At 34.5% G+C, this 26,808-nt stretch overlaps 1 protein-coding gene across 2 annotated transcripts; it reads left to right on the top strand.

Annotated features, from left to right (window-relative positions):
- The first annotated feature begins 693 nt into the window (after nucleotides 1-693).
- slf (C-type lectin domain-containing protein slf) lies at nucleotides 694-25,003 on the top strand. 2 transcript variants are annotated; one of them, XM_023156281.2, is made up of 4 exons: nucleotides 694-848; nucleotides 8,011-8,143; nucleotides 20,621-20,800; nucleotides 24,101-25,003. In XM_023156281.2, the coding sequence occupies exons 2-4, from the start codon at nucleotides 8,011-8,013 to the stop codon at nucleotides 24,481-24,483; spliced, it is 696 nt and encodes a 231-aa protein (XP_023012049.1). In that variant the 5' UTR covers nucleotides 694-848; the 3' UTR covers nucleotides 24,484-25,003. The 2 variants fall into 2 exon arrangements, with proteins under 2 accessions (XP_023012049.1, XP_023012050.1); XM_023156282.2 differs by having other exon boundaries at nucleotides 782-930.
- Nucleotides 25,004-26,808: the final 1,805 nt, after the last annotated feature.

Genomic DNA, 26,808 nt, shown 5'->3' with positions numbered 1-26,808 from the left:
GGTGTCCATTTTAACCCTCAACAAACTAATTGAAGCAAAAAACGGAATTGTCTGACCACTATTATAATATTCATGCAGTCATTATTCATTGTGGTACTGGCGTTGAATTTGGTCATTATTACGCCTTGGTCAAAGACGAAACGGACCGGTCTAAGTTTGACGATAGTCGTGTCACTAAGTATTCTGGCGATGTATTTATTGGCGATGTATTTATTGGCGATGTATTTATTGGCGATGTATTTATTGGAGCCTCTGGAGACACCCTACATTTTGTTTTATGAGAGAGATAACATTGGCAGATCAAGATCTTCAGATGATGAGGTTCTGCAGGTTTTTCCGGATTTTCATGCAGCTGAAAAAGCAAATACGTCACTGAAATCAATGAAGTCGTCCCGGAGCGCCAATTAATTTTCGTTGTTGTTTTATAATTTCATCATTTGCATTTTGGAAGTGTTATTCCTTATTAAAATTTGAAATGGAAATTTGTAATGATAACCTACATATAATTTGCGTTTCTTTTTATCGGGCATGTTCAAAATCTTTTTATTTCTGCAGTTTAAATTAGGTTGGTCTGACTATTTTTCCATTTCATGTTGTTCACCAAAGAATTCAAACTACCACAAAGTTCTTTGAACGATATCTCCGGTTCATCCGGTATACTCTTGAAGCCGCACTGAAATCCACACATACGCCGTCATCACTACCGAAAAGGACGGGGGACACCGAATCCGATATACAGAGAGAACCGCGAGAGAAATCCCCCCGAAGTAACATCCACGTCTTACCATATAAATGAAGACTCTCACTCTCGAGGCGAAGATTTCGAGTTTAGTTAGCGTGAACACAAGGTAAGATCACACGTTGGCCCGTGTGTTTTGTATATGAGTGGGTGTGTTGGTACTTTCTAGTTCATTCATTGGATTATTCGCGGTGAGTTGTTCGATAATACCGATTTCTTCGATTTCGATCCGGTAGGTTCGCTGGCTGATCGAGCATCGAGGTCTCTTGGAAGAATACCCAAGAAATATTTCGTGTTATGTAATATAATGTATAGTGTGTATTTTTTTTTAAATATTTCTCTTAATTTTTCAATGTTCAAAGGAAAAAAACTAGTTTCATTAAGGAGAAGAAAAATAATCTTATTTTTACGAAAAACTCTTCAAATTAAACTTTTTATAAAGCTCTCTCACAACATTCTAAAATACCAGTGTTTTTACGATTTATGTTTTGAGAAATTATAGTTCTATGACAATTTAACACATTTTGGTAGAATAAAAAAATATTTAACATTTCCTGTGCTAATGCTTAATCAAAATCAATATATATATCATACAGTTATAACAGACTGAAACCGTTTTAATCACCTTCTTGTATTCATTTAGAAGTACTGAACATCTAAAGGTTGTTTGCTTATATTATTTGGAACAGTTTTCTTCAAAACTATATCCCAATATACATCTTGTATCAGATTCTATCAACAAGGTAGCAGAGTAATCGCGGATATACTAACAGGTGATTGCATTGAAATGTTTCTCCCATCTTTTGATGACATCCATTCAACTAGTTTGGTTAGTTTTCAGCGTACAGTGTACTGATGAATTGCATGTAACGAGCAGCCGTAACTATCCTGAATCGGTCCCTTCTCTGTTTTTATACAGGCTTTCCCTATTATCTTATCTGATGCTTTACGATCAATAATGTTGATACATTCTTAGTTGGGTTAGAACCCCATATATGGAATTGATAATCACTATTAGGCACATTTGTCAGCTTTTTTATTTCTCAGTATGTTTCATTAATGTCTTGAGACCCAGTACGAGGGCGCAGTCAATATGTTCCTGTCCACGAGTTTATTCAGTACTTCATGGCATTCTCTGACCATACTCTTGATATCGCTCTTTTCCCCGTCAATGCCTTGCAGGAGTATACATAAACCGTGAAGTTTGTGTCGATAGTGTACTTCGGTGTCATCTCGTCCGAAAGTTTCCAAAATCTTTATTTCACCTTTCACTTAACTCCTTGAAAATTGGCAAATGTTCCTATTATAATTGGCCCAATGATATCTACCCAAATAATACAAGAGGCAGTGAAGATAGATGCAGAAGTTTCATCAAAGTTTCCAATGCTGCTGTTAGAGTAATTATCCTTGCTTGCTCTAATCCTAATCGAACACACCTTTGTCCTGGGTAGTTTGTTAATAATAGTCGCTTTTTTCATCTTTAGCCATTGAACCAAGATAAGTAGGTATCTATGTTATCATGGATTCAACTCAATGTATATTTCTCATCATAGTTTCAGCTCTATATATTTCCTTCCTGGCGTTTGGCCAGCATTACTGCCATCGTCTTTCAGGATATTGGTTCCCATTTAGTCTGAGATTTAGTTAGCACTTCCACATACTCGCTCGACAGTTTTATCTCTCCACTTCAGTTCTAAGTTGTCTAGGTTTGATATCGGTTTTGATATTATTGAGATCAACACACTGATATCTGTTTTCAAGATAGGAGATGAGGAGACTCAAAATGGTACCTCTTAAACCATAATGACTCAGTTTTTCAATGAGTAATGCATGTGAAACACAATCAAACGCTTTGGTCAAGTCGCATAAAGGCAAGGAAGTGTGCTTGCACTGATCAAGTCCCTCCACTATGTTATTCACCATCTTGTAAACAGCCTGAGTTGTGGATTTGTTTTTCCGAAATCCATATTGGAATTCACTAAAATACAAGCTTCCAGAGATATTTTTGAACAAGCATGATTCCAAAATGTATACTATTCTGTCCAGAGAAAACGGAAGTTCTTCGATATCGTTTCTTTCAACACTGACATCAATAGTTAATAAACCCCTGTTCTAATTTCTAGACGAAACTAGTTCCAAAGGTTGGATGAAGAATGACTGATTAGATTTCATTCGTGAAAGTAATATTTTTTTACTACAACAGGTCCATTTACGTAGTCTAAAAAAACTGATTTCGATTCATTAATTGTGATCAATAATGATGGCAGTGTTTTACGTTATCCCATTAATCAAAATCAACATGAAAAGTCTGATGTTTTGTGATCTGAAGATGAACTTACTGAAAACCGATCAATATAAAAATACATTTTCTGAGAATTCATTGATCGATATTTGTTGTTCAAGATAGTAACAACTGATCAAGGCTCCGGCGTAGGTGCAGTTATATACCCATCAGTGTGAATAATAGTTCTTTCTCATTCTTTTTTTTTTCAGTTTAATGAAGATTCAGTAAATAACTCTTTATTAATAGACATGTCCTTTTTCACAACAATATGTAGAGATTAGTTTCGAAGTATATAAGTTTAGTCTCAATAGATAGTACCCAGTAATAGTTCGCGTAAATGTTGATGATGTAGCTCTTCTAGTTGTTTATTTCTTGATGAATCTTGATTGTATCATACTTTTCAGTACTTTATTTTTTTATACCCTCTCAGCACACAGAAGCATTCAGGATTTCTACTGATTTATCTGCTAAATTACTTGCCTCGTTTCTTTGGGTTCTTGCTCAGTTTATTTTTGAGCATTTCCAAAACACTTCGGAATTAATACATTGGTGCTCAGTGCTTCAATGTTTTTTTTTTGCTATAGATCATTTGATTATTTTCATTTTCATGTTTTCTTTCACTGTGCAGTTTTGATCATCTTTCCATTAGCGTGAATTTTCCCTGGAATGATATTCTTTGATGGACCTGATCGATTTCTGATGAAAGTCATTAATATGTAAGACTTTCTGAGTATTGGTTCTGTGTCTGTGAGCTCATATATTCAAGTTTTTTCCAGAGCCATTTACATAACGTTTTTACCGAATTCAGAAATTTTGGAATATATCGTAGTGAATTACAATACTCTTGAAGCACATCTCAGTGTTGACTAACAGCAGTACCAAATTGAAACTATCTACTCAAGCACTTATTAGAGGTTATTAGATACGGTATTTTTAGAGTAGCTCTGTTCTTCCAAACCAGTACCCCAAATGTAATAAGGTTTCTGATTTTCCTCTTAGAAATATCTCATTTTTCAAGATGGGATCTAAATAGCTATTATTCTATAGATTTAGAGCTTGCTAGTTCACATTTATCAAGTATAAAGTTTCATTTTTAAGTGTGACAGCCATTTTTCCTGAAATTTTAAAAGATCCGCTGTTCCTTTAAGTATTGCAGTTTCTCTAATTTATTGAGGGATTCCCAATAATTTCAACTCTTGTGTAACCATCATAAAGGTGCAGTACTGTTCAATTAATGATAATAATGCATTCGGAAAGAGATTAGATATGCAAATATTTTCAACCGAGAACTTTCAACTTATCTTGATTTTCTAAAAAAGCAAGTCAATAAGAAAATGTATTCAAATATGTATTCAAAAATATAATTTTGAAATGCATATTGCATCTGTCCGAAACTCAATAATTGATCAAATATTTCACATTACAATATAAGACACATCAAATCTAAATTTGAAATTGCCATTATTGATGACGAATAAACTATGAAACTATTTATAGACTTCTTTCATGAATTGTTTTTTGAATATCTTCTACTACCACTTTGATTTACAATAAATTAGTAATATTATCTGGAAAAATGAATTTGTATCCATAATGAAAGGTTTCCTCTAAAGTAAATCGATATTGATAACGAATATCCGATTTGTTATGTAAATAGTTGAGAAATTGTAATATCATTGTTTTCATATCAGCGAAAGTAAGTCAAAAATCTAGATCATATCAACGTGTTGTTATTGATTTTAAACCGGTCCACATTCTTCACTATGGGTTACATTTGGAAAAATAAAAGTATCACACAATTATATAATTTTCAGTGTGTTCGTGCTTTCTTATTATTACTTGTTTCAGTTTGATGAAAGTCTTACAGAATTATTGACTTGAAACAACCAACATCATCTTGCTGTGAAAAAACGAAAATATCAGTAACTCCTGTGAGTCAAAGTAACTAAATTTGTTTTAGGAATTATTTATGAGTGAGACATTTTTTAACTTTAAAATTGAGTCCGAAATTGGAAGAGAGTCTTGTGGAAAAATTCAATTTTGCTGTTGAAGCTGTATATAAAACAATTTTCAGCTAAATAAAAAATTATTACTATGTGTTAAAACAACGATAAAAATAAAATAAATACAACAATAGTCATTTCATATTGACTTCTTCTAGTTCGTATCTGAAAGAAAATTCTGCAAATGAGCTACGCCCCTTTTTAGAAGTGTTTTTATTATTCAGTTAATTAGAGCCCTGAAGAAAAATAATTCAATTATATTCGAAACGTTAACAAGAAAACAATTGTTTTTTTCAGAAAAAATTGATCCTGTTATAAACCAATCTTTCTTCAGTTTTCATTGTTATTTGTTATTTTTTGCTTTCCTCAGATTTTTTCACTCTTTGGATTTTATTAGAGAAGTAGAAAGCCGAAACCGATTTTTCCCAATATACAACCTTTACAAGTTTTATGTATACAGTTTCGATTTACGAAATATTTGTAATGGACTTTTGATTTACAACATAAATAAAAAACTGTAGTTTTCAAAAATCACCATATCTTGTTCATGGCACTTAAAGAAAGTCAAATTTGAATAATGAGATCGTTAATCGTTCTTAAAATATTGCAACTGCTTAGAAATTAACCACAAGTTTCGCCGATAATTAATTCATTCATTCTTGTGAAATTTCCACGCTTTAATGTTGTCATTTCAATGTGTAAAATTCTTTTGTGAATATGCTGTGGATTTTTTATACCTACAGTTCAGAACGTGTCTTCGCAAGACTATTTCAAAGATCAACAGAAGGATGTTATGAGACGGATCTTTCTCCCATTAAGGATATGCGGTGACACGCAGATATATTAGCAGAAGAATATTACAGGTTGAGAAATGCCAGTAACGTGCAACAATTGATTGGTGTTGTAGCCTTCGTTTCTATCTTGTAACAATAAGTCATGCTATAGTCATTCATTATTTTATTTTCTTTCCACTCAGACTATCAAATGTACTAGCCGGTTTTTGGCATTGGTGCACTAGCTATTTTTTTCTAGTGTCACTGTTTTTCGAGTTTGAAAGCCGTGGATTTTTGGAATTTCTTCCTGACGTTTCGCTGGCGCAAGTGGCTAGCTTCTTCAGAAGTTTAATCATCATGGCTTGTTGTCCGATGACTAACTTTTAGGCTTCGTAAAGCGTATTTATGCCTTGACAGGTAATCAGTTGTATTCCAAAAATCCACGGCTTTTAAACTCGAAAAACAGTGACACTGAGAACCTCAGCCGCGAAAGTCTAAACCATTTTGTATTTTTTTCTACTTTCGATTTTTCCGAAAATAAAACCAATTTCGGAATGGAACACCCTGGATATATTTCTCAATTCCTGGTAATTTTCTTAATCCAATTTGGTCGATTCACTCTAAAGGACCGTCATCACTATGAATGTTAATCACTAACATTTTTATGTGGATAAATGAAGAAAAAGAAATGAAAAAGAGGATGGAAAAATTGCTGTCCGAATTATTCAGTTTCCATTATTTCTATTCGAGACAAAACAACAGATATAATTGTTTAGGAGTTTGGTGATTCAAAAATTAAATATTACTGGAGTTTTTTCCCAACACCAAATTGTTATTTTTGACACCTCGACTCGTGTTTCGATCACCAAGTGATCATCTTCAAAAAGGAATATTAAAACTCGTTTTAATCTTAAAAGATTACAACTCGTTTCAATTTTAAAACGAGTTGTAATCTTTTACTTTGAAGATGATCCTCTTCAAAGAGGAAGATTAAAACTCGTTTTAATCTTAAAAGATTACAACTCGTTTCAATCTTAAAACGAGTTGTAATCTTCCTCTTTGAAGATGATCACTTGGTGATCGAAACACGTGTCGAGGTGTTGAAAATAACGATTTGGTGTTGGGAAAAAAAACTCCAGTAATATTCATTACTACACCAAAGGTTCCAAACAGTGCATCATAAATTCAAAAATTAGTTTATTTAGAAACTAATCTGAGATAGGATTAGTAAAATATTTGTTTCAAAGTGTATTATATCTCAAAAGATCAGGATTTTCAAGTTAGAAGTTAGAAAGTATTTACAGTAAGCAGATTTTTGTAATTCTGATTAATGTTCTTTTATTTTTATTAGTGTTTGTGAATGTCTGCTCAATGTAAATACTTTTTAACTTTTTCAACATTAATAATTGGATTCTGTACTTACATCATTTCAACAAAGTTATTCTGGAACTTTCATTTATTTTGGATATTCTTGGTGTGATTTGCATTCCTTGGCCGCTGATGGTTCCAAATGGAATGACCTCCGTTCCAAATGGAATGACCTCACCACTGAAGGTTAGATCGTCCAATTTTCTTCTCCTGATGAAGGGGATTATCACAGTTTTGCTGGGGTTGACAGACATCTGCTCCTTCAGACACCAAATGTGAACAACATCTATCGTGCTTTGGAGGATATTACAAGCTACCCTACTCGACGTGGACCTTGCCAAAATGACAAGGTCATCTGCATAAGCTTGCAGATCCACTTTTCTTCTGTCGAGGGCATCAAGCAGACTATCCATCAGGAGTGACCACAGAAGGGGAGATAGTACCCCATCTTAAGGGCAGACTTTGGTGACCCTGAACCTAATGGCTTCGCCTTGAAGAGTCGTAGTTGCAGTTCTGTTTACCAGCATGGCATAGATGTAGCCAGTAATGGTCGATTCTATACCTTTCCTAGCCAGAGATGATCCCATAGATTTCGGTTGAGCATTGTCAAATGCTCCTTCAATATCGAGATATACATCGATCGCAATCTCCTTGTTGTCAAGGATTGGAAGATTTTCTCTACAAGGTTGTTCAATGCTGAATCTGTCGATTAGCGGGTTTCATGAGCATACATAATCTTTTACAAAATTCCACCGTTGAGTCCAATATATTTATTGCACACTATATCATCATTTTCGTTGTTGACAGAAAAGAATCAGCTTTACTCAGTAGATTTTTTTGCAGATGAGGATAGCGTGCTTGGTGTTAGCCGCGTGCGCATGCGCTTTAGCTGATCCAGCCATAAACGAAATCAGGCCCGTCTCCAACAGACCCGGAAGATTCCTTTCACTGCCAAATCCACAGAAATGTGCGAATAGTAAGTACCTCAAACAAATCGTGAATCTTTTCAAAAAATTTTTAGAATCGTAATATACAGGGTGTTTCATTGGGAAACGCGCATACAGATAGATAAAGGGCACCCATACGGTTCTGCATAACCTATATTTAATGGGTCTCACATTTTTTATGACCCCGATACAAGGTGATTCATCAGTTTTGCTCAATTATTCAATTCTTCACGCCTTTAGGATCACACTGTACCTTTTTTTCATATTCAGTACAAATAAACGTCGTGCAATATTATGCTGATTAGCGAATAAATAAAAATTGAAATCCAGGTCCGGACTTAAAAAAATTAAAGAATATGATTCACTTGAAAATAACATCCTGTATCTCCATATTTTCATAAATATTGTAGAAACATCCAAAAGAAGGAAGAAATTCAAAATAATCATACATTACTTTCAAGTTACTTTCAGATACAAACTGGAAAAAAGTCCTCTCGAAACAACTACTTTCATATGAACATTGAATTACAAAGAAAAAGTACTTTCAAACAACTACCTTCATATGAACCTTGAATTATACGATCACTTTTTCCTCATCAGTTTGTACTTCGAACATTAGTTATGGAATTGAAGAAGAAGAAGAGTTACGGCATAAAGTTGGAGAAACTAAAAGCTCTCTTTCCACAGTACTAATCTATCCTTAAAAAATTACGCCTTTCAGTTTCAATAAGATTCCTATGTCTTTACGTAATGTCATAGTGACATGAGTAGATTTGTCTTTTCCGTGACATTAAGTCGAAATTTTTCATCTTGTCATATCATCAAAAAAGGTACTGATGAGTTTATGAGACAAGTGTCTTATTAGGAAAGTAGTTATTTCGAAAGTACTTTTTCTTTTGTGTAATTCATTATTTATGTGAAAGTAGTTGTTTCTGGAGAACTTTTTTTTTTAGTTTGTATCTGAAACTATATTTTATGTATGATCTACGCATATTTGTGGAGAATTTATTTTGAACTTAATCGTTTTCTTCCTGCATTTGGAAGTTTCCCACAATTTTCAAATAAAGATGGTAAAAATGAACAGGTACAAAATCATGAAGGTCAGTTTTCAAAAAAAATAAATCTCTGCAATATAAACACCCTGTTCTTCAAAACTTTTAAACTGCATTTTTGAAAAGAGCAAAAAAGTTAAATTACGTCAAGTGTCTTCGGTATTTCCGCAAATAATTTTATTACCTATCATTTTGTATTTTTCCCTGGCTAAATAATATCTCAGTTGCAATCGATGAATGTTTTGAGTCATAATTTTGATACTGAACGTATTTGCGAAACAAAACACTACTTTCAATGACTAACTTACGAACACCATGTATGTGTCTCAATATCCGCTAATAGTCGACTGGGTTAAAGTCGGGCGATCTTGCGGGCCAGATATGAGGTTTATCCCTGTCAATCCAATGATTTGGAAAGTTGTGATTTAAACAATATTTTATTATTGCCTTCCTACGAGGTGGAGGCCCATCGCATCGAAAATACATCCCTTCCACATAAATACTTGCATCGTCAAGCAAAACGGGTAAAATATTTTGTGAAAAGTGCAAAAATCTGATTAAGTTTATTTTTCCGTTTTGCTCGAAGATGCAGATATTGTTACAATGGAGTCAAATTGATTGGTAAAAAAATTGTATGCGGAAATATCAAAGACATTTAAATTAACAAACTTTTCTTGTTCTTAAAGTGGTAGATGAAGTTTCAAAATTCTATTGTTTTAGAGTATTGTCTTGAAATTAAACATATTTGTTATTTTTTCAAGTCCAGACCTGATTGAAATGTTCAATTCTGCACTATTTGGCAGGATATTGGACGAAGAATTCATGTAGTGAAAATGACTAGCCGTTAGGTAAAGCATGAATAAATAAAAAATCGAGCAAAATTGATGATTCACTCTATATTTTGGTTATAAAGAATACAAGACCCATTAGGTGACTATAATTAATTTAGAACCGTATAAGTGTCATTCATCTACCCATACACGTATACCTATTTCCCAAAAAAACACCCTGTATATTGGAAGTGAAAGTGTAAGTAGGAAATGAAAATAATTACGATTATAAATTGAAAAATATTAATCTTTTTCAATGTCGAACTAATTAATAAAATGTCCCAATTCCCAAAGGCCCACTTCATATTTACAAAAAGGCTGTTAAAATTATTAATTAGGAATCTCTCAACATGGAATTGGCGACTGGGATGCTGTAACCTTTTCGATTAGCCTTATGTAACATAAATAATTTAATGATTACGTTAATGGATTTTCAATGTTTTTGGATTTTTGAATGCAAGATATTGGTTTCTGTTTAGGTATGCGTATAGTTTCGATATCTATTATATAAATTCACGTTTCTAGAAAAGGCACAATCAGCTCTCCTCTTTATATAATTTGTCAGTTTCAGCTATGAGGTTGATTCAAAAGTTTTATCCATTTTCATGAGTGTACTTTAAACTGTAATATCTCACTGAATACTTACTCAATTTAATCGAAGTATTGGGAATTGCCTGAAAGACCAGTAATCACAGATTATTTCAATGAAAAACCTCCCTTGGAAAAAAATATCCCCCGATCAAAATTTGATTGCTCCTGTTAACGATTGTTGTTAATTTGGAATGCTTATACGCAACGGAGCCAAGCAAACCACATAGAAAGTTCCATCTTCGTCAATTGCCATTTTTTTCTTGACTCTTGTTGGGTATTCATTTTATTACCAGCGGCAATAAAAATCCACATATTCGAATACTAACACATTTTTCGAAGAAAAGGTGATGCTAATTATCATCATAAAATGGTCTAGAATAACTCTGAAACTCCATCTTGGCCTGTGTATATCTGAAACAGTCATGCAGGTTAGACAAAACTGAAGAAAGAGGAGGGTGACCGATTCTGGGTGCAAAACCTTAATCATTCGAAGTCTATGATACTAGGCATTCCTTCCAAAGTAGTTGCTTAGTGTCAGGATGACTCATGTCATTAACCTGAGCATTATATGCATAACATAGCAATGTAACCGCAGTGATTGACAATTCTCTCAATTAAATCACCAAATGGTTCAAAGTCATCCTGGAATGGGGCTAAGCAACTCTTATTTGGCCTCTACCTTGACATTTCCACAACACGGTAACATACTCGCTGTGATTGCCAATTGTCATAATAAAACCTTCACCATTTTGCTAAGCTATTTTGCTTTTACAGAACCAGATGTTTCAAAGTCATCTTTGGAACGGCCTATGCAACCCCTCATCTTGCCTCTAACTCGTCATTTCCCGATGAAATTCATATCATCGAATTAGCATTGCGGTAACTACTTTTTCGTGTGATTTTTTCACAGTCTATGGCAAAGTTTTTGTTTTGGAACTTGAAATCACATAATACATTCATTAGGCCCATTGCTAACACGTGTTATAGGGAATCCCATGTAGTCACATCTACCAATACTATATAGTCCAAGTAATGACTTCTAGCAGATCTACATAAATAGCAGAATATCTATCCCTGCAGGCCAGTTTAAACACAAGGACAGACCATGTTGCTTGGCAGCCTGGGAAGATTTAAATTTGTGCTTTGCTGAACATTTTATGAATATCAACTCTTATAAATTTGAAAGGTTGATTCTGAATATTTCAGATGGTCTAAACCTAGGCACTGTGACTTCCATACCAATCAACCTAGCTGTGGTTTATCTCATCTTAGTTTTTTCTGTATCTGTATCTGTAGAGTAGGGAGGGTGAGTGTAGACCCACACCACCTTAGGCCACATGTGGCCTAAGTGGTACATTGTACATCCTCCCGAGGAATTGTCCTCCTAGGTCATCGTCCATCCTGTCCTTTCCAGGAAGGTGGACAGGTCACTAGGATACATCTCCTTTATATTGGCAGGTGAAGGCCAAGACTCGCCGAACACACACTCTGTTTGGCAACCTTGAGGTGTCTCACAGCGGCCTTCGTGAAGGTTTTGGAAGGTACAGCGACATGACTGTCGTTGCGCGGCTTCTTCATCCTTCTTGGGGTTCCCTCCCTGGAGATGCTCAAGTAAGGGTGCTTTTCTGCAGGGGTAGCTGGTTCCTTGCCTTTCTTCAAGGCGGAGCTTTTGGCGCCCGCCGCAAGAAGTGCCCTTGCTGTTGGAGGTGGAGTGGGGGAGGAGGAGGGTGCACTTATAGTTGCTGCCACTCCTGCCTCTGTCGCTGTCTTTCTCCTTTTGGCCTCGGCGCCGCAAATGCGCCTATGCCTTGGCCTTTGTACTACATCACGAGGTGATCTGCTATGTCCAGCCTCATTTCGAGCGGTAAATTGAAGTGGACATTACTGTTCATCCCCAGCAACCGCCATAGATTGAGGTGAGCATTTCTGTCCACCCTCGGGATTGGTTTAAGTTTTTTCTGTGTCTGTTTTTGTATTTGTTTAATTCATCTGTGTTCCCACGAGTAGCAGGGGAAGAGTTGGTCACTCTAGCAGAGACCCCGCATTACCAGAGAAGGCTGATTATAATGAAGTTTCGCTCGGTTCCCCAAGGGGATCGTTCGTAATCGCATATCACCCTGTGGCCATTCAGCTGTCGTCACGACTCCTTACACCTTAGCTTGGGTAGGCTGGTCCAGGGTGACATGTTTCGCAAAGGCTTTTTGGGAGTTTTGGTTCCCCTCACCGTACTTATTTCTGCCACTGACCAGAAGTCCGGCGACCCCGTCCGAAAGGCCACATGGGCTTCCCGGACAGGACCCCCAGTCCCCTGGCCGTTCCTCTATCAGCCACCTGGGAACGCGCCCGATAGGTAGCCCAACCCAGGGGATCTTAGTTTTTTATTATCACATCATAACGAAGTCGAAATTCTGGCGTAATTATTTTTGAAAATAAGGTCCACACAGCATACATCCATATATAGATGTAGTATGTAATGGATTATTTAGAATTAACTCTAGGACTTCAGAAGCTACGTAAAAAGATATCAGTGATTTTCGGACTAATAAATTGCAATAACCTTGAGTTTGATGATAAAGATGTATTAATAGATAGGGAAAAAGTGTTAATAGACACCAATATCTGGGCAGTTTTAGTAGATTATATCGCCAGATTATTTATTTTTTTGTAAAATGTTGCCATTTCATTCGGACTCATACCAGCCGAAAAAAACAGTTTCTGCTTCATTTGGAGCCGGTTCCCCCTTTGCAGTCCACTGTTTGGACTTTATTATTCGGCGCCAAAACTCGGATTTATTGCGCCCAAACTTCGATAACTGAGTGTTGGAAATGTTCAATCGAACACGTTTTGTCTAACGTGAGCAAATGCAGCACTTAACTGGCGGACAGCTTTGTCATGCCTGAATGTTGATTCAATATGTGACAAATACATTCTTTTGGCATGTTCATAACCCCTGCTATCTCTCTCACTTTTATTCGGCGGTCGTCTTAGCACCATTTGGCGAATTTTGACGGTGTTTTTATCGCTAGTAGCAGTTTTTAGACGTCCCGAACGTTTATCGTTTCCCAAGCTCTTACGGACACGTTTAAATTCAACTGTCCAAAATTTCACTGAGGTAGATGATGGTGAGGAGTCCCCATACACAGAATCCATTTATGTAAACGTATTGCCTTTCAGAAACAAATATTTAATGACAGCTTGACACTCGATTTTGTCCGTTTCAACTCACTCAGACGACTGTTGCATAACAACTGCGCGTCCAAAATGGCTGATACTTTGGCCAGTAACTGTCAACAGATGAACAACGAAATACACTAGCTTTAATTTACGAGTGGTGCCATCTTCATTTTGTGGTCGGAAACTTTTCAAACCACCCTCGTATTCATAGTAAAAAATGTTTTTGTTTTAGGATACAACCAGTCTGTAATAAAGTAACACAAAACAAAGTATAATTTTCGCAATATTTTCATAACATACGACTTTGGTACCTATATTTCATTGGTATGCTAACGACCCACTAGTCGACTAGTCCCTCTCATCAACTTTTAAATATACATATAAAGTTATGTCATTATTCATTATCAATGCCGCTGATGATACAAAAGGAATAAAGGTGAAAAGTATTACGTAAGGTCTCGCACGTCATCTGTTGCATACAACAAAAGAAGCTCAAGATTAGACATATGCAATCTACTCTGTTCTACTATTTGAAGCGCATGTGACCTCTCACGCATTACAAAATGTACGATGTTTCTGATGAGAAATCATTAATCTTATAAAATAGGGCAATAGACATCTTGATTGAATAATTAAAAACCTGGAATTGGTATTCGTTCAAAAAAATGTTCTGAAGAGGATATTCAATCTAATAATAGACACGGATGTTTGCTTTATTAGTTTTCTTTTACAACTTAGCACGATTCATAAAAAAGGGCGTCACATTCCGATAATGACAGCAACGCTAATCAATTATTGTCGGGTCTGATGTAGTTGAAAATTACATAGAGTAAGTGTTATTTACTTTGTAATTGAACAACAATATACTGGTTCGTGTAGAATGTGCATGCTGTGAGTTACTGAGAAATAGTACTCTAATCGACATTGAATTAATAATTCCTTTGATATTATTAATAATGATCATTAAAAATATTTCCAACCCACGTTGTCTATTCCAACAGTTGTCTATTTGAACAACTCAAAAGCAGGCTGAAATACTCTTTATAATTTGTTAAAAAAACATTCATGAACGAACTCAACGATAGCTGTCATTTTGAGCTGTCATCCTGACGGAACAAAAATTTTCTCGGCAGTAACAAGTATTCAAAAAAGTTTGCAAAAATACCTAACGAGGAACATATAAATTCCAAATTTGTTAATTTTTTCTTCTTTTCTGGTTTAGATAGCAATGATGGGGAAGTATAAAACAAGCATTTTTTCACAAACTCAATAATTGTTATTTTTCAGAAGCGCTAACTAAGAACTACTGTTAGTATGATTCAGAGATATCAACCTGTCTAAGAACCTATGCGACTTTTTTTCAAGCGGAAATTTACGCTGTTGAATTGTGAGCAAAGATATTGGAAGAATCCAACCTCATATTCAAGTCAATAAAAATATTCTCGGGCAGTCAAGCGGCGTTGGAAGATCTTGGCTCCTATCGAGCAACGTCTAAATTGGTAGCAAATTGCCAAAAACGACTCTCCTCGATAGAAAGACTTAACAGATTGTCTCTGGTCTGGGTTCCTGGCCATACTGGCCTGGAAAGCAATGAGGCTGCTGACTGCTTTGCAAAGGAGGGTGCTGTAAGCAGCTTCATCGGACCAGAACCTGTCATTGACATCGCTCCAGGCTTTGCCAAACAAAGATTGAACACCTGGATGGCAATAAGATGTATGTACTTCTGGCAGAATCTTCCAGGATTGGCTAGTGTATATCAGACATCCAGTCTTAAAATAAGTTTGCTCGTGTGTCCAATGTGTTCAAGATATTAAGGGTCAGTGTGGGAAAGTCGGAAACCATAAAAGATACAAAGTCAGGCAAACTAGAGAAGTTGTCACCAAAAAGGCTGTCTCACAACGGGTGAATATTTTTTCCGGTCCATACCAAAATTAAAATTCATAATTGGTGATAATTGATGAATGTAGCCCACTACGTGGTAGAAAATCATAATGAATAGAAGAGAATTGAAACTTTCTATGTTTTTACCACTTATACATTAAACTAAAGTTTAATGTATAAGTTTGAAAATGTCCGTATAGGACATTTTCAAACTTATTACAAATAAAAGTGGCAAAAAACATAGAAAGTTTCAATTATCTTTTCTTCATTGGTGATAATTCTTTGAAGACGATACATCGGACTGAAAAATCTGTAAATATCATCTCGTACAGTTGTAAAAGTGGCAATAAGGAAGTACTTTTGTTTTTCAATATCTCAGCCCTCCTTATCTTAGACCTGACGAAAGTTACTTTCAGGTGCCCCTCAGGGAAGCATCTTGGGGCCACTTTTATTTACACTGTATTCTCCATTCTCTGTAAACGGTTTAAGATATTGTAGCTAGCATCTTCATGAGGACTATACTCACATATATTATTCTTTCAATCTGACAGATCCAGAGTTATCAGTAGAACTTATCAATGATGTTCTTAGTTCGTTATAAGAAATTTCAACTGATTATGCTCTGAAAATAAATCAAAAAAATTAGTGGCTCTGATATTTAGCAATACAAATGTATGAAACTTTTTGAAAAACATGTTACTGATGAAATAAAAAATGCTGTGTAATTCTCTAGTACAATCGCATTTATCGTATAGCCCTTGCTTAATTTGCTCAGAAATACGTTGTATCTAGAAAATACAATCACCATCTGTTCGACTCATCTATGAAATTCGGAAATTTCAACGCATAACAGTTACAGAGAAACTTAAACAACTCAAATGACTTACTATGTACAACAGATCATACGACTTGCATGTTCTACAGTAGGTATAGTCATGTCGGGTACACCTCCCTATTTACACAAAAAACTAAAATTCAGAACTGATGTAGACCATCGGAACATTCGTCGATAAACAATTCTTGCAATCCCAAAACATTTCAAAGAAATATACTGCCGTTCTTTCTCCTACAATGTCGCATCATACTCCAAAAATATCTACAAACTGAATAGTTCACTTTTGAATTTACCCAGAAAAGCATTAGGTAAATCTAAGTTAGCTCCTGAAGAGCTCTCTTTTTGTTACATTTGTGATTTGTAGAAATGGTAAATGATATAAGTATTATTATTGTCATTATTATCTATAACTTTTGCTCCCTTTTTTTTTTGTACTGCCATCACTCATTTTCATCGTCGAGGTGAATTCCTCATAAGCTCCTTCTTAACATATAGAGTGGGATTCAACTGTTGCACGTATGATAAAATATCTTTTCCCAAACATATCTCGCCAAATAAGTTAGCATCTTGAATAGTAATAAACTACAAGCACTACAAGTTTTATTCGACCACTTATTACAAACATAAGAATAACTGATAACAACGTCAATGTTGTAATGAGAATATTCCATTCGAAATTACATAGGAAGTTTACTTGATATTTTCTTTATATCGTCATTCAAGGATTTAGTTACACTTTTTTATTTCTTTTCAGTCTTATAACGTATGCATCTTACTCATTAACGTGTGTACTCAAATTATTTACACACGCAAGTTAGTTATCATCATCAACATATCTGAGTTTGTCGTTACCAGCAAACAGGTAGAAAGTACATTGAATGACATAACACCGATCCTGGTAATAATCGAAAAAAATATACATTAATGATCAACTATTGATGGACATGAAGATATTACCAATAGGATCGACCAAAAATTCAAACTGATAAAAAAACCTTTCATTATAAAGCCAACTTTTGACATTGACAACCGAATGATTTTTGTCTGCCGTCTTTCTCTGTAGCTTTTACCACAAGACAACTAATAGATAAAATCAGAATTCCAACATCAGACAGTACTGTTTCTTCCTACCATACCAATGCCATTATATCATAAATTTTTATTCAACTTCATCTTGAAACTGCATTTCAAACCACAATAATTTGAATGCCACCATTTTAATTCCAAAGTGAGGTTATTACAAATCCAACATGGCCGATGCCTCCTCTTTGAGGAGCTAGCCATAACCTTACAGGAATAAACATGTAATTATGATTCGTTAACAGAAACGAATATAGGCGAGGACGAAGAAACTGAAATAAAACAAAAATATGGAAGGCTTTATTGAAGCGTTGTGGCTAATGAACTAAAACGAATAAAATAAGATTTCCTTGGAATAAATAATTCATTCTAATTAAAATAAATTATGCCTACTTAGGTATATGGTTATCATCGATAATAAGTTAGGATTGTGTTGATATTTACTATTTAATGGTTTCTTCAACAAAAGTTTATTTGATTTTTTTTTGCCGTTATTCCATTTGCTCTGGCACTGTTTCCCTTGAAAATAAACCTGCAAAACTTGTAAATCTCCATTAAATTACGAGTATTACCAATGAAGACATATAAGTTCAAAATAATATTAAATGACATTTTCATGGCAACTCTCGAATTTGATCAAAACATATTTTCTTCGATTCTGTTCGTAAAACTCTAACAATAGTTATTATTTGAAAGTTTCTGAATTAAATCATTTATAAAAAATTCAATTCACCGAATTGAGTTGCTGAAGTTCAAGTTTATTATCGAAAATTGGATGTGCTCGTAGGCTGTCCTTTAATTTTGTCAATTCCTCGTACTTTCGATAAAACTAGATTGAAGAAGAAAATGATCTAAAAAGTTTCTAATGAGAGAAAGTTTATACCCACATAAATATATGGCTAATTGATGGATGATAATATTTATTAGGAAATGTGAAACTTCCGTTATAAAACCTGCCAAAAGACCAATTTCAAAACAAACAAAATTGTTTTGATGAAAATCAAACACAATTTTGGGCTTTCTGTAATCTGTCACATTTTGATATAAATCACGAGCATCAAAAAAATTGCATATGTTTGTTCATTTTTATTACAAGAAAACAAATTTTGAATAATAGATATTATAGACAGCAAATTAGTCGTATGAATACCTACTTTGTCCTTTTTCGCCTCACAGAATAGACATCAGTATATTACAATCATTGCAAATGTTTTTAAATTCGCATGACATCAAAAATTCATATATATATATATATATATATATATATATATATATATATATATATATATATATATATATATATATATATATATATATATATATATGACCCCTTATCCATAATTTCATTCAACATACATTCAAAGCCTAGCAACTTTTGGGCCATCAGTACTGACCTATTTAGCTTTTTCTCGAAAAATATATTCTGTAGTTTTCATTATTGGTACATAGACAAGCTTTTATTTAACTTGCATATTCAGGAAACACGTATATACCTTAGACACGCCTGAAGAAGTTATTGTATAGCGAAACACGAATCTCACAATAAATAGTTTCTTGAATACGTTATAGATGTTTATCAAATAATATGACGTCACTCCAAATCCAATATGGCGCGCCGCCCAAGATGGCCAGTTTTTTTACGCACCCGCAGGGTATGGGTACCAAATGAAAGACTTTGCTGGAGAGAGTATGAAAAATAAGACGACGCCACTCTGCATGCAAATTAGCAGACTTGTTTTTTTGCACGCCATGATAGTATATCAAATCACCGACTAGATGTTTCGTTCCTAAAAAATTCCAAAAGTGTTTCTATTTTTGTACAAATATTCAACAAATTCCGTGCTAGAATCATTCGTTTCACTCTACCGCAGAACCTGTTGGTGTTAATATTATAACGATGCAAATAATTCCTCAAATGTTGATAATGAGCTGAATTCATTTGAAGAGAGGTCATCTGATATTGAATTCATCAGACGTATAGGCAATGATGTGCAATAACAACTGGAAACTTTATTTTGGCTTTCACGGATTTCACAATACTCCATCGCTTCTTTCTCATTCAGAACCTGAATTTAAATTCCCAGAGGGGCTTTGTCACTGGCGACTCATCGTACAGGGTGATATATGTAAGATAGGTTTCTCGCTTTCTAGTTTGTATTTCGGTGGGTGTGGTATGACCAGCAGATAATTTGTTTCATAGCGCATAATTGGTTTATGGTGATTTATTTCTAGTCATACTCTCTGCTCGTTCAGTCTCGTTTATTTTTACAACAAACTTGTACAAATGGGGAAAATATTTTTCAACTCGAATCTTTCAAAAATTATTCAGGCAATTATTATATATATATATATATACATATAACTTTTGTGATATACGTTTACACAAATCTAAGTGAATTATAGATTTTTCAACAAAAATAAAATCCTGTTTTCGCTTGAAAACCGTCATCAACAAGAAGTAATAATGCATTTTTTGTGACCAATATTATCAAAATTCACCAAAGGATATGTATTTTGTTCTTCATATTTTCCCGTACCTCTATTAGTTTAAGAAATAACGAAGGGAGCCCGAAACACCAGAACAAAAGTAATGTCTATCGACACGCGTTTCGATAACCAAGTTAGCATCCTCAGAAGATGACTAAGATAATTGTTGTGATGTGGGAAAAGTGTTTATGCCAGAGGTTTCAATTCTATCTATTAAGTCCGAATGAAATTCATTAAAAAATGAGAAAATCTCTTTCCAAAACAGAATGTATCCACCTACACTCCAGTATAGTATTCACATTGTCACGGCTTATCTTATTGATGGCATTTGGTTCCACGTTTTATACAAATACGTGATGTCTAACCTCTAACCTAACCTAATCTAACCTAACCTAACATAACTGAACCATTTGAATTCATTTAGTTGTCATGAAATCAATACTGGTCATCTGATTGAAAAAAAAATATTGTTTTTATTTCAGTTTCAAAGCATTTTTCCAAAATGCATTTATACATATCACGTTTTCGTTATATCGCTAATATCATTTCACAATCCCAACATTGAAATTATTTCAGGACCAAAACAATTCTTCTTCAGAGGACATAATTACTTCTTCACTGGAAGCGTACCTGAATTAGCTAATAGAAAAGTAGACTGGCTAGATGGTAGAAACATCTGCAGGGAATACTGCATGGACTTAGTGTCTTTGGAAACTCAAGAAGAAAATAATATGATCTTCAGACTGATTCAACAAAGTAAGTATAATATTTTTCCGTTATTACAAAATTTCATTTAAACCTGTTACAAAGTTATCAAGTTCATTTTTATCTGAAAATCAGACTAAATTTACTTGTGAGAAGCCGACAGTACGCATTTATTCGTTTTGATTATGTTAAAATTCTACAACTCTCATTTCAGGAGTTATTTTGTTTCTCAAGAACAAATCTATAAAACGTGAGGATTTGATTTATGATTTTGTAACATCACATCCATTGTTTAACTGACCTAGATTCACAATGAATCGTTAAGCAGTAGCTGTCTCATTGAAAAATAGTTTCAAGATTGTTCATCAATTTATGCTTGTGTTAAGAGTTGAAAGGCTAACTTTTATTTTCTCAGAGATTTTACAATATTGATGAAACATTGTACTGAAGTTAATATGGAATCCCAAGGATATAACTGAGAGTTCGTTTTGTATTTATGTTGTAATTATGAAAGTTGATTCTTGGACTATGATAATCGTATTATCAAAAACGAAACAGAATGCAAAAATAGGTTGAAGACAAATACATTCTTGAATTGATATACACTCATAATGAGACTCAATCTTTTTATTAACAACTAACATGGGGTGACAGTTTGAGAAAACTCAAATACATCTATAGAAATAATTCTGAATCTTCTACAAGTCCGTATAATAAAATAAGCAATAATAAGAGCCTTCAGGATTTACGAAAAATCAAATTTTCCCGCTCATATGCTCAAAGAGGCGGATGTTGTCTCTAGACACTGATCTTTACTAAATCCATTTCTTAATATCCAAGCTTTTAATCGATATATTTTTTCAATGGACGCTACTGAGTCCATGGAAAGAACTGCTGGCATTTATAATCGGACTGGGGAATTCAATTATCAGATAATTTATATATTTTGACATTTTGAGAATCATTACCTAAGATCAGCTAGGTCGTGATTTGAACTGTGCAGGTTCAGTATATTTTACGATAATTGTTAATGGGGAAATAATAACAGTAATAAATTATGTTTTGAATTGTTTAATGAATATTGTGAGATATAAGTGCAATGAGACTTTAAGTAATAGAGTTACTTTGGTTACGATTGAGTAGATAATGAAATCTTAAAGTCTATATTACATTTAACAAATTCGTTGAAACAAAAAATATTTATACTGAATACATCGAATGATATTAATTTTCCGTGACATTCATCAACGATATTCACGATCAATCAAGACAAGCCCTAGAAAAGACACCAGTTTCTCCATACTCATGCAATAAGCTACCATATTTTCAGAATATACTGAATGAAACGCAATATTGTTGGTCTTATTTCATGTTTGGCGAACTCATAAAAAGCAGTCGTATCGCTATGAATCTGTAGATTATATAAAAAACATTAAAACACTACCAGATAAATTGAAAGTTATAGGTACTGGTGGATTTACCTTGAGAGAAACTTTGATGATAGAAAAACTATAAAACTTCAAGAATATCATCCTGGTCGAATTAAATATAAACATCGCAAAATACCAAATCTATAAATTTCACTTTCACTTCATCCTGCACGTTTGTCAACTGAATTTATTTTAAACAAGTTAAGAACGAACAAATTTATGAACTTCAGCAACACTTGTGAGTTCATTCAAAAGTCCCTTATTTTTTGAAAATCTGCATCAGATTGGAAAAACTACCCCGAAACTAAATTTTGATTACTTGGGAATCGCGAAGTTGTATACAATTCAAGTCATCATTGAGTTTAAAGCAAAAATTTATGAATTGTATCCAACTTAACCAGAACTTAATAACATAATAACCAAGAAAAAACTATGCTATGCTATGTTAAATGAAGAAAAGAGAAATGGAATTTTCTATGTTTTTTACCACTTTAATTTGTAACTAACGTTACTGCAGTTTCGTCCTATACGGACATTTTCAAACTTATATAATTGTATAAGTAAGTTTGAAATATAATTGTTCAAGTTTGAAAATGTCCGTATAGAACGAAACTGCAGTAACGTTAGTTATAAATAAAAGTGGTAAAATACATAGAACGTTTCATTTCTTTTCTTCATTATGATTTCCTACCACGTAGTAACGGCTACATCCATCAATTCAACTATGCTAAAGCTGAAACTACTTTTCTCTCACCATAACAAAAGTACTGACATAGGACGCTCTTACTATAATCACAAAAGGTTACGTGTTTTCTACAAACTTAAATCTATTGCTATTGCTCCTTCTTGTAGTACATAGCTTGACAATTGTACTACAAGAGTTAGCGGTCTCTTCTAGTTAGGTGACAAAATTCCGTGATGCAGGTAGGTTTTCGGTTTACACAAAGGTATGTATCAACAGATCCGTAAGTGTGTCACTTCAAAATTCTCAATGACTTGTCTGTCTGGATTTGTTTGCTATTTCGGAGTCGTGCGACTCGTCAATTTATTCCAAGTCTCTGGAGTCACTACAACCTCAAGGGCTCATTACATTCTTCTTCCCATCCTTTTATAACACCCATTCAAGTAATATTACTACAGTACTACCTATACCAGTTGGTATAGGTTCCTTTGTTGGATATTTGTCATATTCTTCCGGACATAATTTGGGTTGTCCAAAACTTGCTGGGTCCTGTGATCTAGGCCTCAAATTTGCACTTTTTGCATTGCCCACTATTAAAGTCCCTGTTATGCATGTCCTCTAATTGAACAGTGTCCAGTGAGTAGCCCTTCAATTATTCTGAGCCGAGGTTCGCTCTGTTCAAGAGGGTCTTCCTACGTGTTTTTTTCAGAACTCTACCTGATTTAAGGCCACGAAAGAAGATGACGGGTTGCCTATTGCCGTACTTTCATGATGCTTGTCAAAACAGTTACAGAACTGTAAGCAATTCTGTTCATATTCATGTCAGTTGGATGTACTCTTCGACTACTTCACCACATAGTTCATTTGTTTCTGAAAGATGCTTCAGATATTCGATTGTTTTTGATATAAGGACACTTAAAAATGAAGTAGAAACGTCGAAAGATACTGAAATATCATCATCTCGCAACCGTACATCTTTGATTTTCTCTATAAATTATTCTAAAATAATCCACTCAAACTGGGTTTCAGAATCAACACGGTTTTGAACGGTTTTGTTATGAGAAAAAGTGGTTTCAATAGATTCCCTTCACCATCTTCCATCCAAATATTTCAGCATTTCTTTTTTTTGTTTCCAATTTCACACAAACTAAAACATTGTGATTTATATATGGCTTCGAAGTCATTTATCCTTTTTATGTGTGGACAGAGAATTATACCTCCATTCATTTATGTTTTCAGACGACGTGCCTTACATCTGGACTTCTGGCAGGCTATGCGACTTCAAAGGCTGCGAAAATCGTCCGGATCTCGAACCCAAAAACATCCTCGGTTGGTTCTGGTCAGCTAACCGCGAAAAGATTCAGCCTACCAACCGTACCCCGGCGGGATGGAGCTACAATCCTTGGTCTCAAACAGGTCACAAAAAACAGAAACAGCCTGACAACGCGGAATTTGACATCAACAGAACAACCGAGTCTTGCCTTTCCATTCTCAACAACGTTTACAACGACGGCATCGCCTGGCACGACGTCGCTTGTTACCACGAGAAACCAGTTGTTTGCGAGGATTCCGATGAGTTACTTAATTATGTAGCATCCACCAACCGTGGTATACGTTTGTAAGACCTTGACGAGAAAAATTAAACTGCCACATATGCGAGTGAGCTCCGCCATCACGTTCTCAGTATCTTTTATAATTGTTTTTATAAAAGAGACCAGTTCATTTTTCCACAATGGCGCTACGTAAAAAAATTAGAGAATGTTTCAATAGCGACAAAAAAATTTGAGGTTCTTTTTTCAAATAATCTAAGGTATGATTAACTTATTCTAAAGCGGCGGTATAAGTAGTGCCATCTATCCGAAGAACCATAGGGATTTAAAAACATGTTTTTCTGGATGATTAAAGCTAAAAATTAACGAAATATTTCTTTCATTCTTATTTTTCATACTCTATACATTATGCATATGTATATAGACACGAAATGTTTATTTCCAATTATTGAACCTTTTTTATTAGTATTTTAGTTTTTGTAAGTAGTATTACTTTCGATTGTATAATATTGTATATTTATTTTTACATACCTTCCTTTTCCCAGTAACGAACTTTTTCAGGTACCTAATAAATTTGTTACTTATATAAAAATGTTTCAATCATATAATATCCCTTTCATAATACCCACATAGCAGTGAATAAAATATAAAACGTGTTTTCACCTTTTCACTGCTATCTTCTATCTTTTCTAGAACTGTAGCACAGTTGAGTAAGCAAATGATGTTAAAAACGAGGTTATGTTACTTCTAAGATGAGTAAACAAAATTGTAAATCCCCATAGCAGAGGAGCCCACGCTGCAAAATGGGGATTTACTCGAGCGTCATTGAGACATATTAGGTTGCAAAGCTTAGATGATAAGAAGAAAAAATGTTATATATCCCCTATTACCAAACTAATCTTAATGAAGCACTATATTGAAAAAAAAGATTTTCACGTTGCTGAAATTCCAAAATCCTTCATATTTCATCATTTTGAAAATAACGGAATCATCTAAATGAAGCAAAGCAGTTAATCTTCCAGGTTTGTAAACCTCATTTCCAAATGTAAATAATAGAATAATTTATTCCCATTATAGTATATAGAATCTTTGATTGAATTCGAGGAGGAAATTGGAAACTATACTTACTCTTGCGCGTGTCATAAAGTGTGAAAAAAAAACGTCTTCTTTGCTTTTGCGCAACCAAAAGGATCATTTTTTGGATCAGATCGTCACTTGTGATGAAAAGTGGATCCTCTACCACAACAGAAGACGTTCAGGGCAGTGGTTGGACCCCAATGAGCCACTCTGACACTTCCCAAAGGCCGGCACTAGTCAACAGAAGAGATCCGATTCTGCTCCACAAAGCCCATCTGCACATTTCACAAATCACCGTTCAAAAATTAAACGAATTGAGCGTCAAAATTCCTTCTCACCAACCATACCCTCTAGACCTCTCGCCAACCGACTACCATCCTTTCAAGCAGTTCGATAACTTTCTCACAGGTAGAACCTGTGACCAGGACCAGGTAAAAACGGCCTCCGTTGAATTCATCGAATACAGAGCACCCAATTTTTATGCAGATGGAATTAATCGACTCAAGTTACGTTAACGTTTTGAAAAAACACTTTATTGTGAGATTTTCACTAAACAGAACAACTTCTACATACAGTGCATTTCTTTAATGTCCCCCCCTTTTATTTTATGAACGGGTCAACTCAAAAAATTGAAATTTGGGATAATAAAATTAATGCATGAATACTTTATTTTGAAGTGAAATTGACAGATGCTGTCAACTGGGCGCCATCTGGGAAAAAAAATTAAATGGAAAGGGGGTTTTGTGACAAACCTTTTTGAAGCTCCTGATAAATGCTTCACAACCTTAGAATATAATGTCTTTGTATATAGACTATATACAATGGTAATGTCAATATCTTCAACTCCTACAAAATGGCGAAACTTTTAATAATTGCCTAAATGCATTGACATTTAACTACATAATATGAGGTAATGAGTTTGAGATCACTTCAGCAGATGCTCAAAATGGTTGGCTTGAACTTTTTGACATATGAACATTTTCGAACACAGTTACGTCAATATCTCTACAAATATTTATTATTCTCTACCGTATATCCAATATTGAAGCAGGTTCAGTTTCGTACACCTTTTGCTTCAAATAACCCCATAAAAAAGGTCCAAATGTGTCAAATCTGGCGAGCGGGTTGGCCATTCTGTACGTCCTCGACGGCCAATCCAACGACCGGGAAAAGTAGTATCCAAATAGTTTCTTTCTTGTCTGGAGTAATATGTTGGTGCTCCATCTTGTTGGAATACAATATCCATATCGAATTCATTAGGATTCACTTTGACGATTTCAGTCATGAGAGGGTCAACAGTAGTTTCCAGCATATTCAAAT

Source organism: Leptinotarsa decemlineata, unplaced genomic scaffold, assembly GCF_025532065.1.
Source record: "Leptinotarsa decemlineata unplaced genomic scaffold, Ldec_3_MD MMD2_tig00026354_RagTag_RagTag, whole genome shotgun sequence".
Taxonomy (NCBI): Eukaryota; Metazoa; Arthropoda; class Insecta; order Coleoptera; family Chrysomelidae; genus Leptinotarsa; species Leptinotarsa decemlineata.
Note: the sequence above shows the minus strand (reverse complement) of the source record. Positions and strands in the feature narration are given on the sequence as shown.

Coding starts and splice junctions, on each gene's coding strand:
- slf (XM_023156281.2), top strand. CDS start 8,011: ATGAGGATAGCGTGCTTGGTGTTAGCCGCGTGCGCATGCGCTTTAGCT. Junction 8,144..20,620: donor TCCACAGAAATGTGCGAATA/GTAAGTACCTCA, acceptor AAATTATTTCAG/GACCAAAACAATTCTTCTTC. Junction 20,801..24,100: donor CTTCAGACTGATTCAACAAA/GTAAGTATAATA, acceptor TTATGTTTTCAG/ACGACGTGCCTTACATCTGG.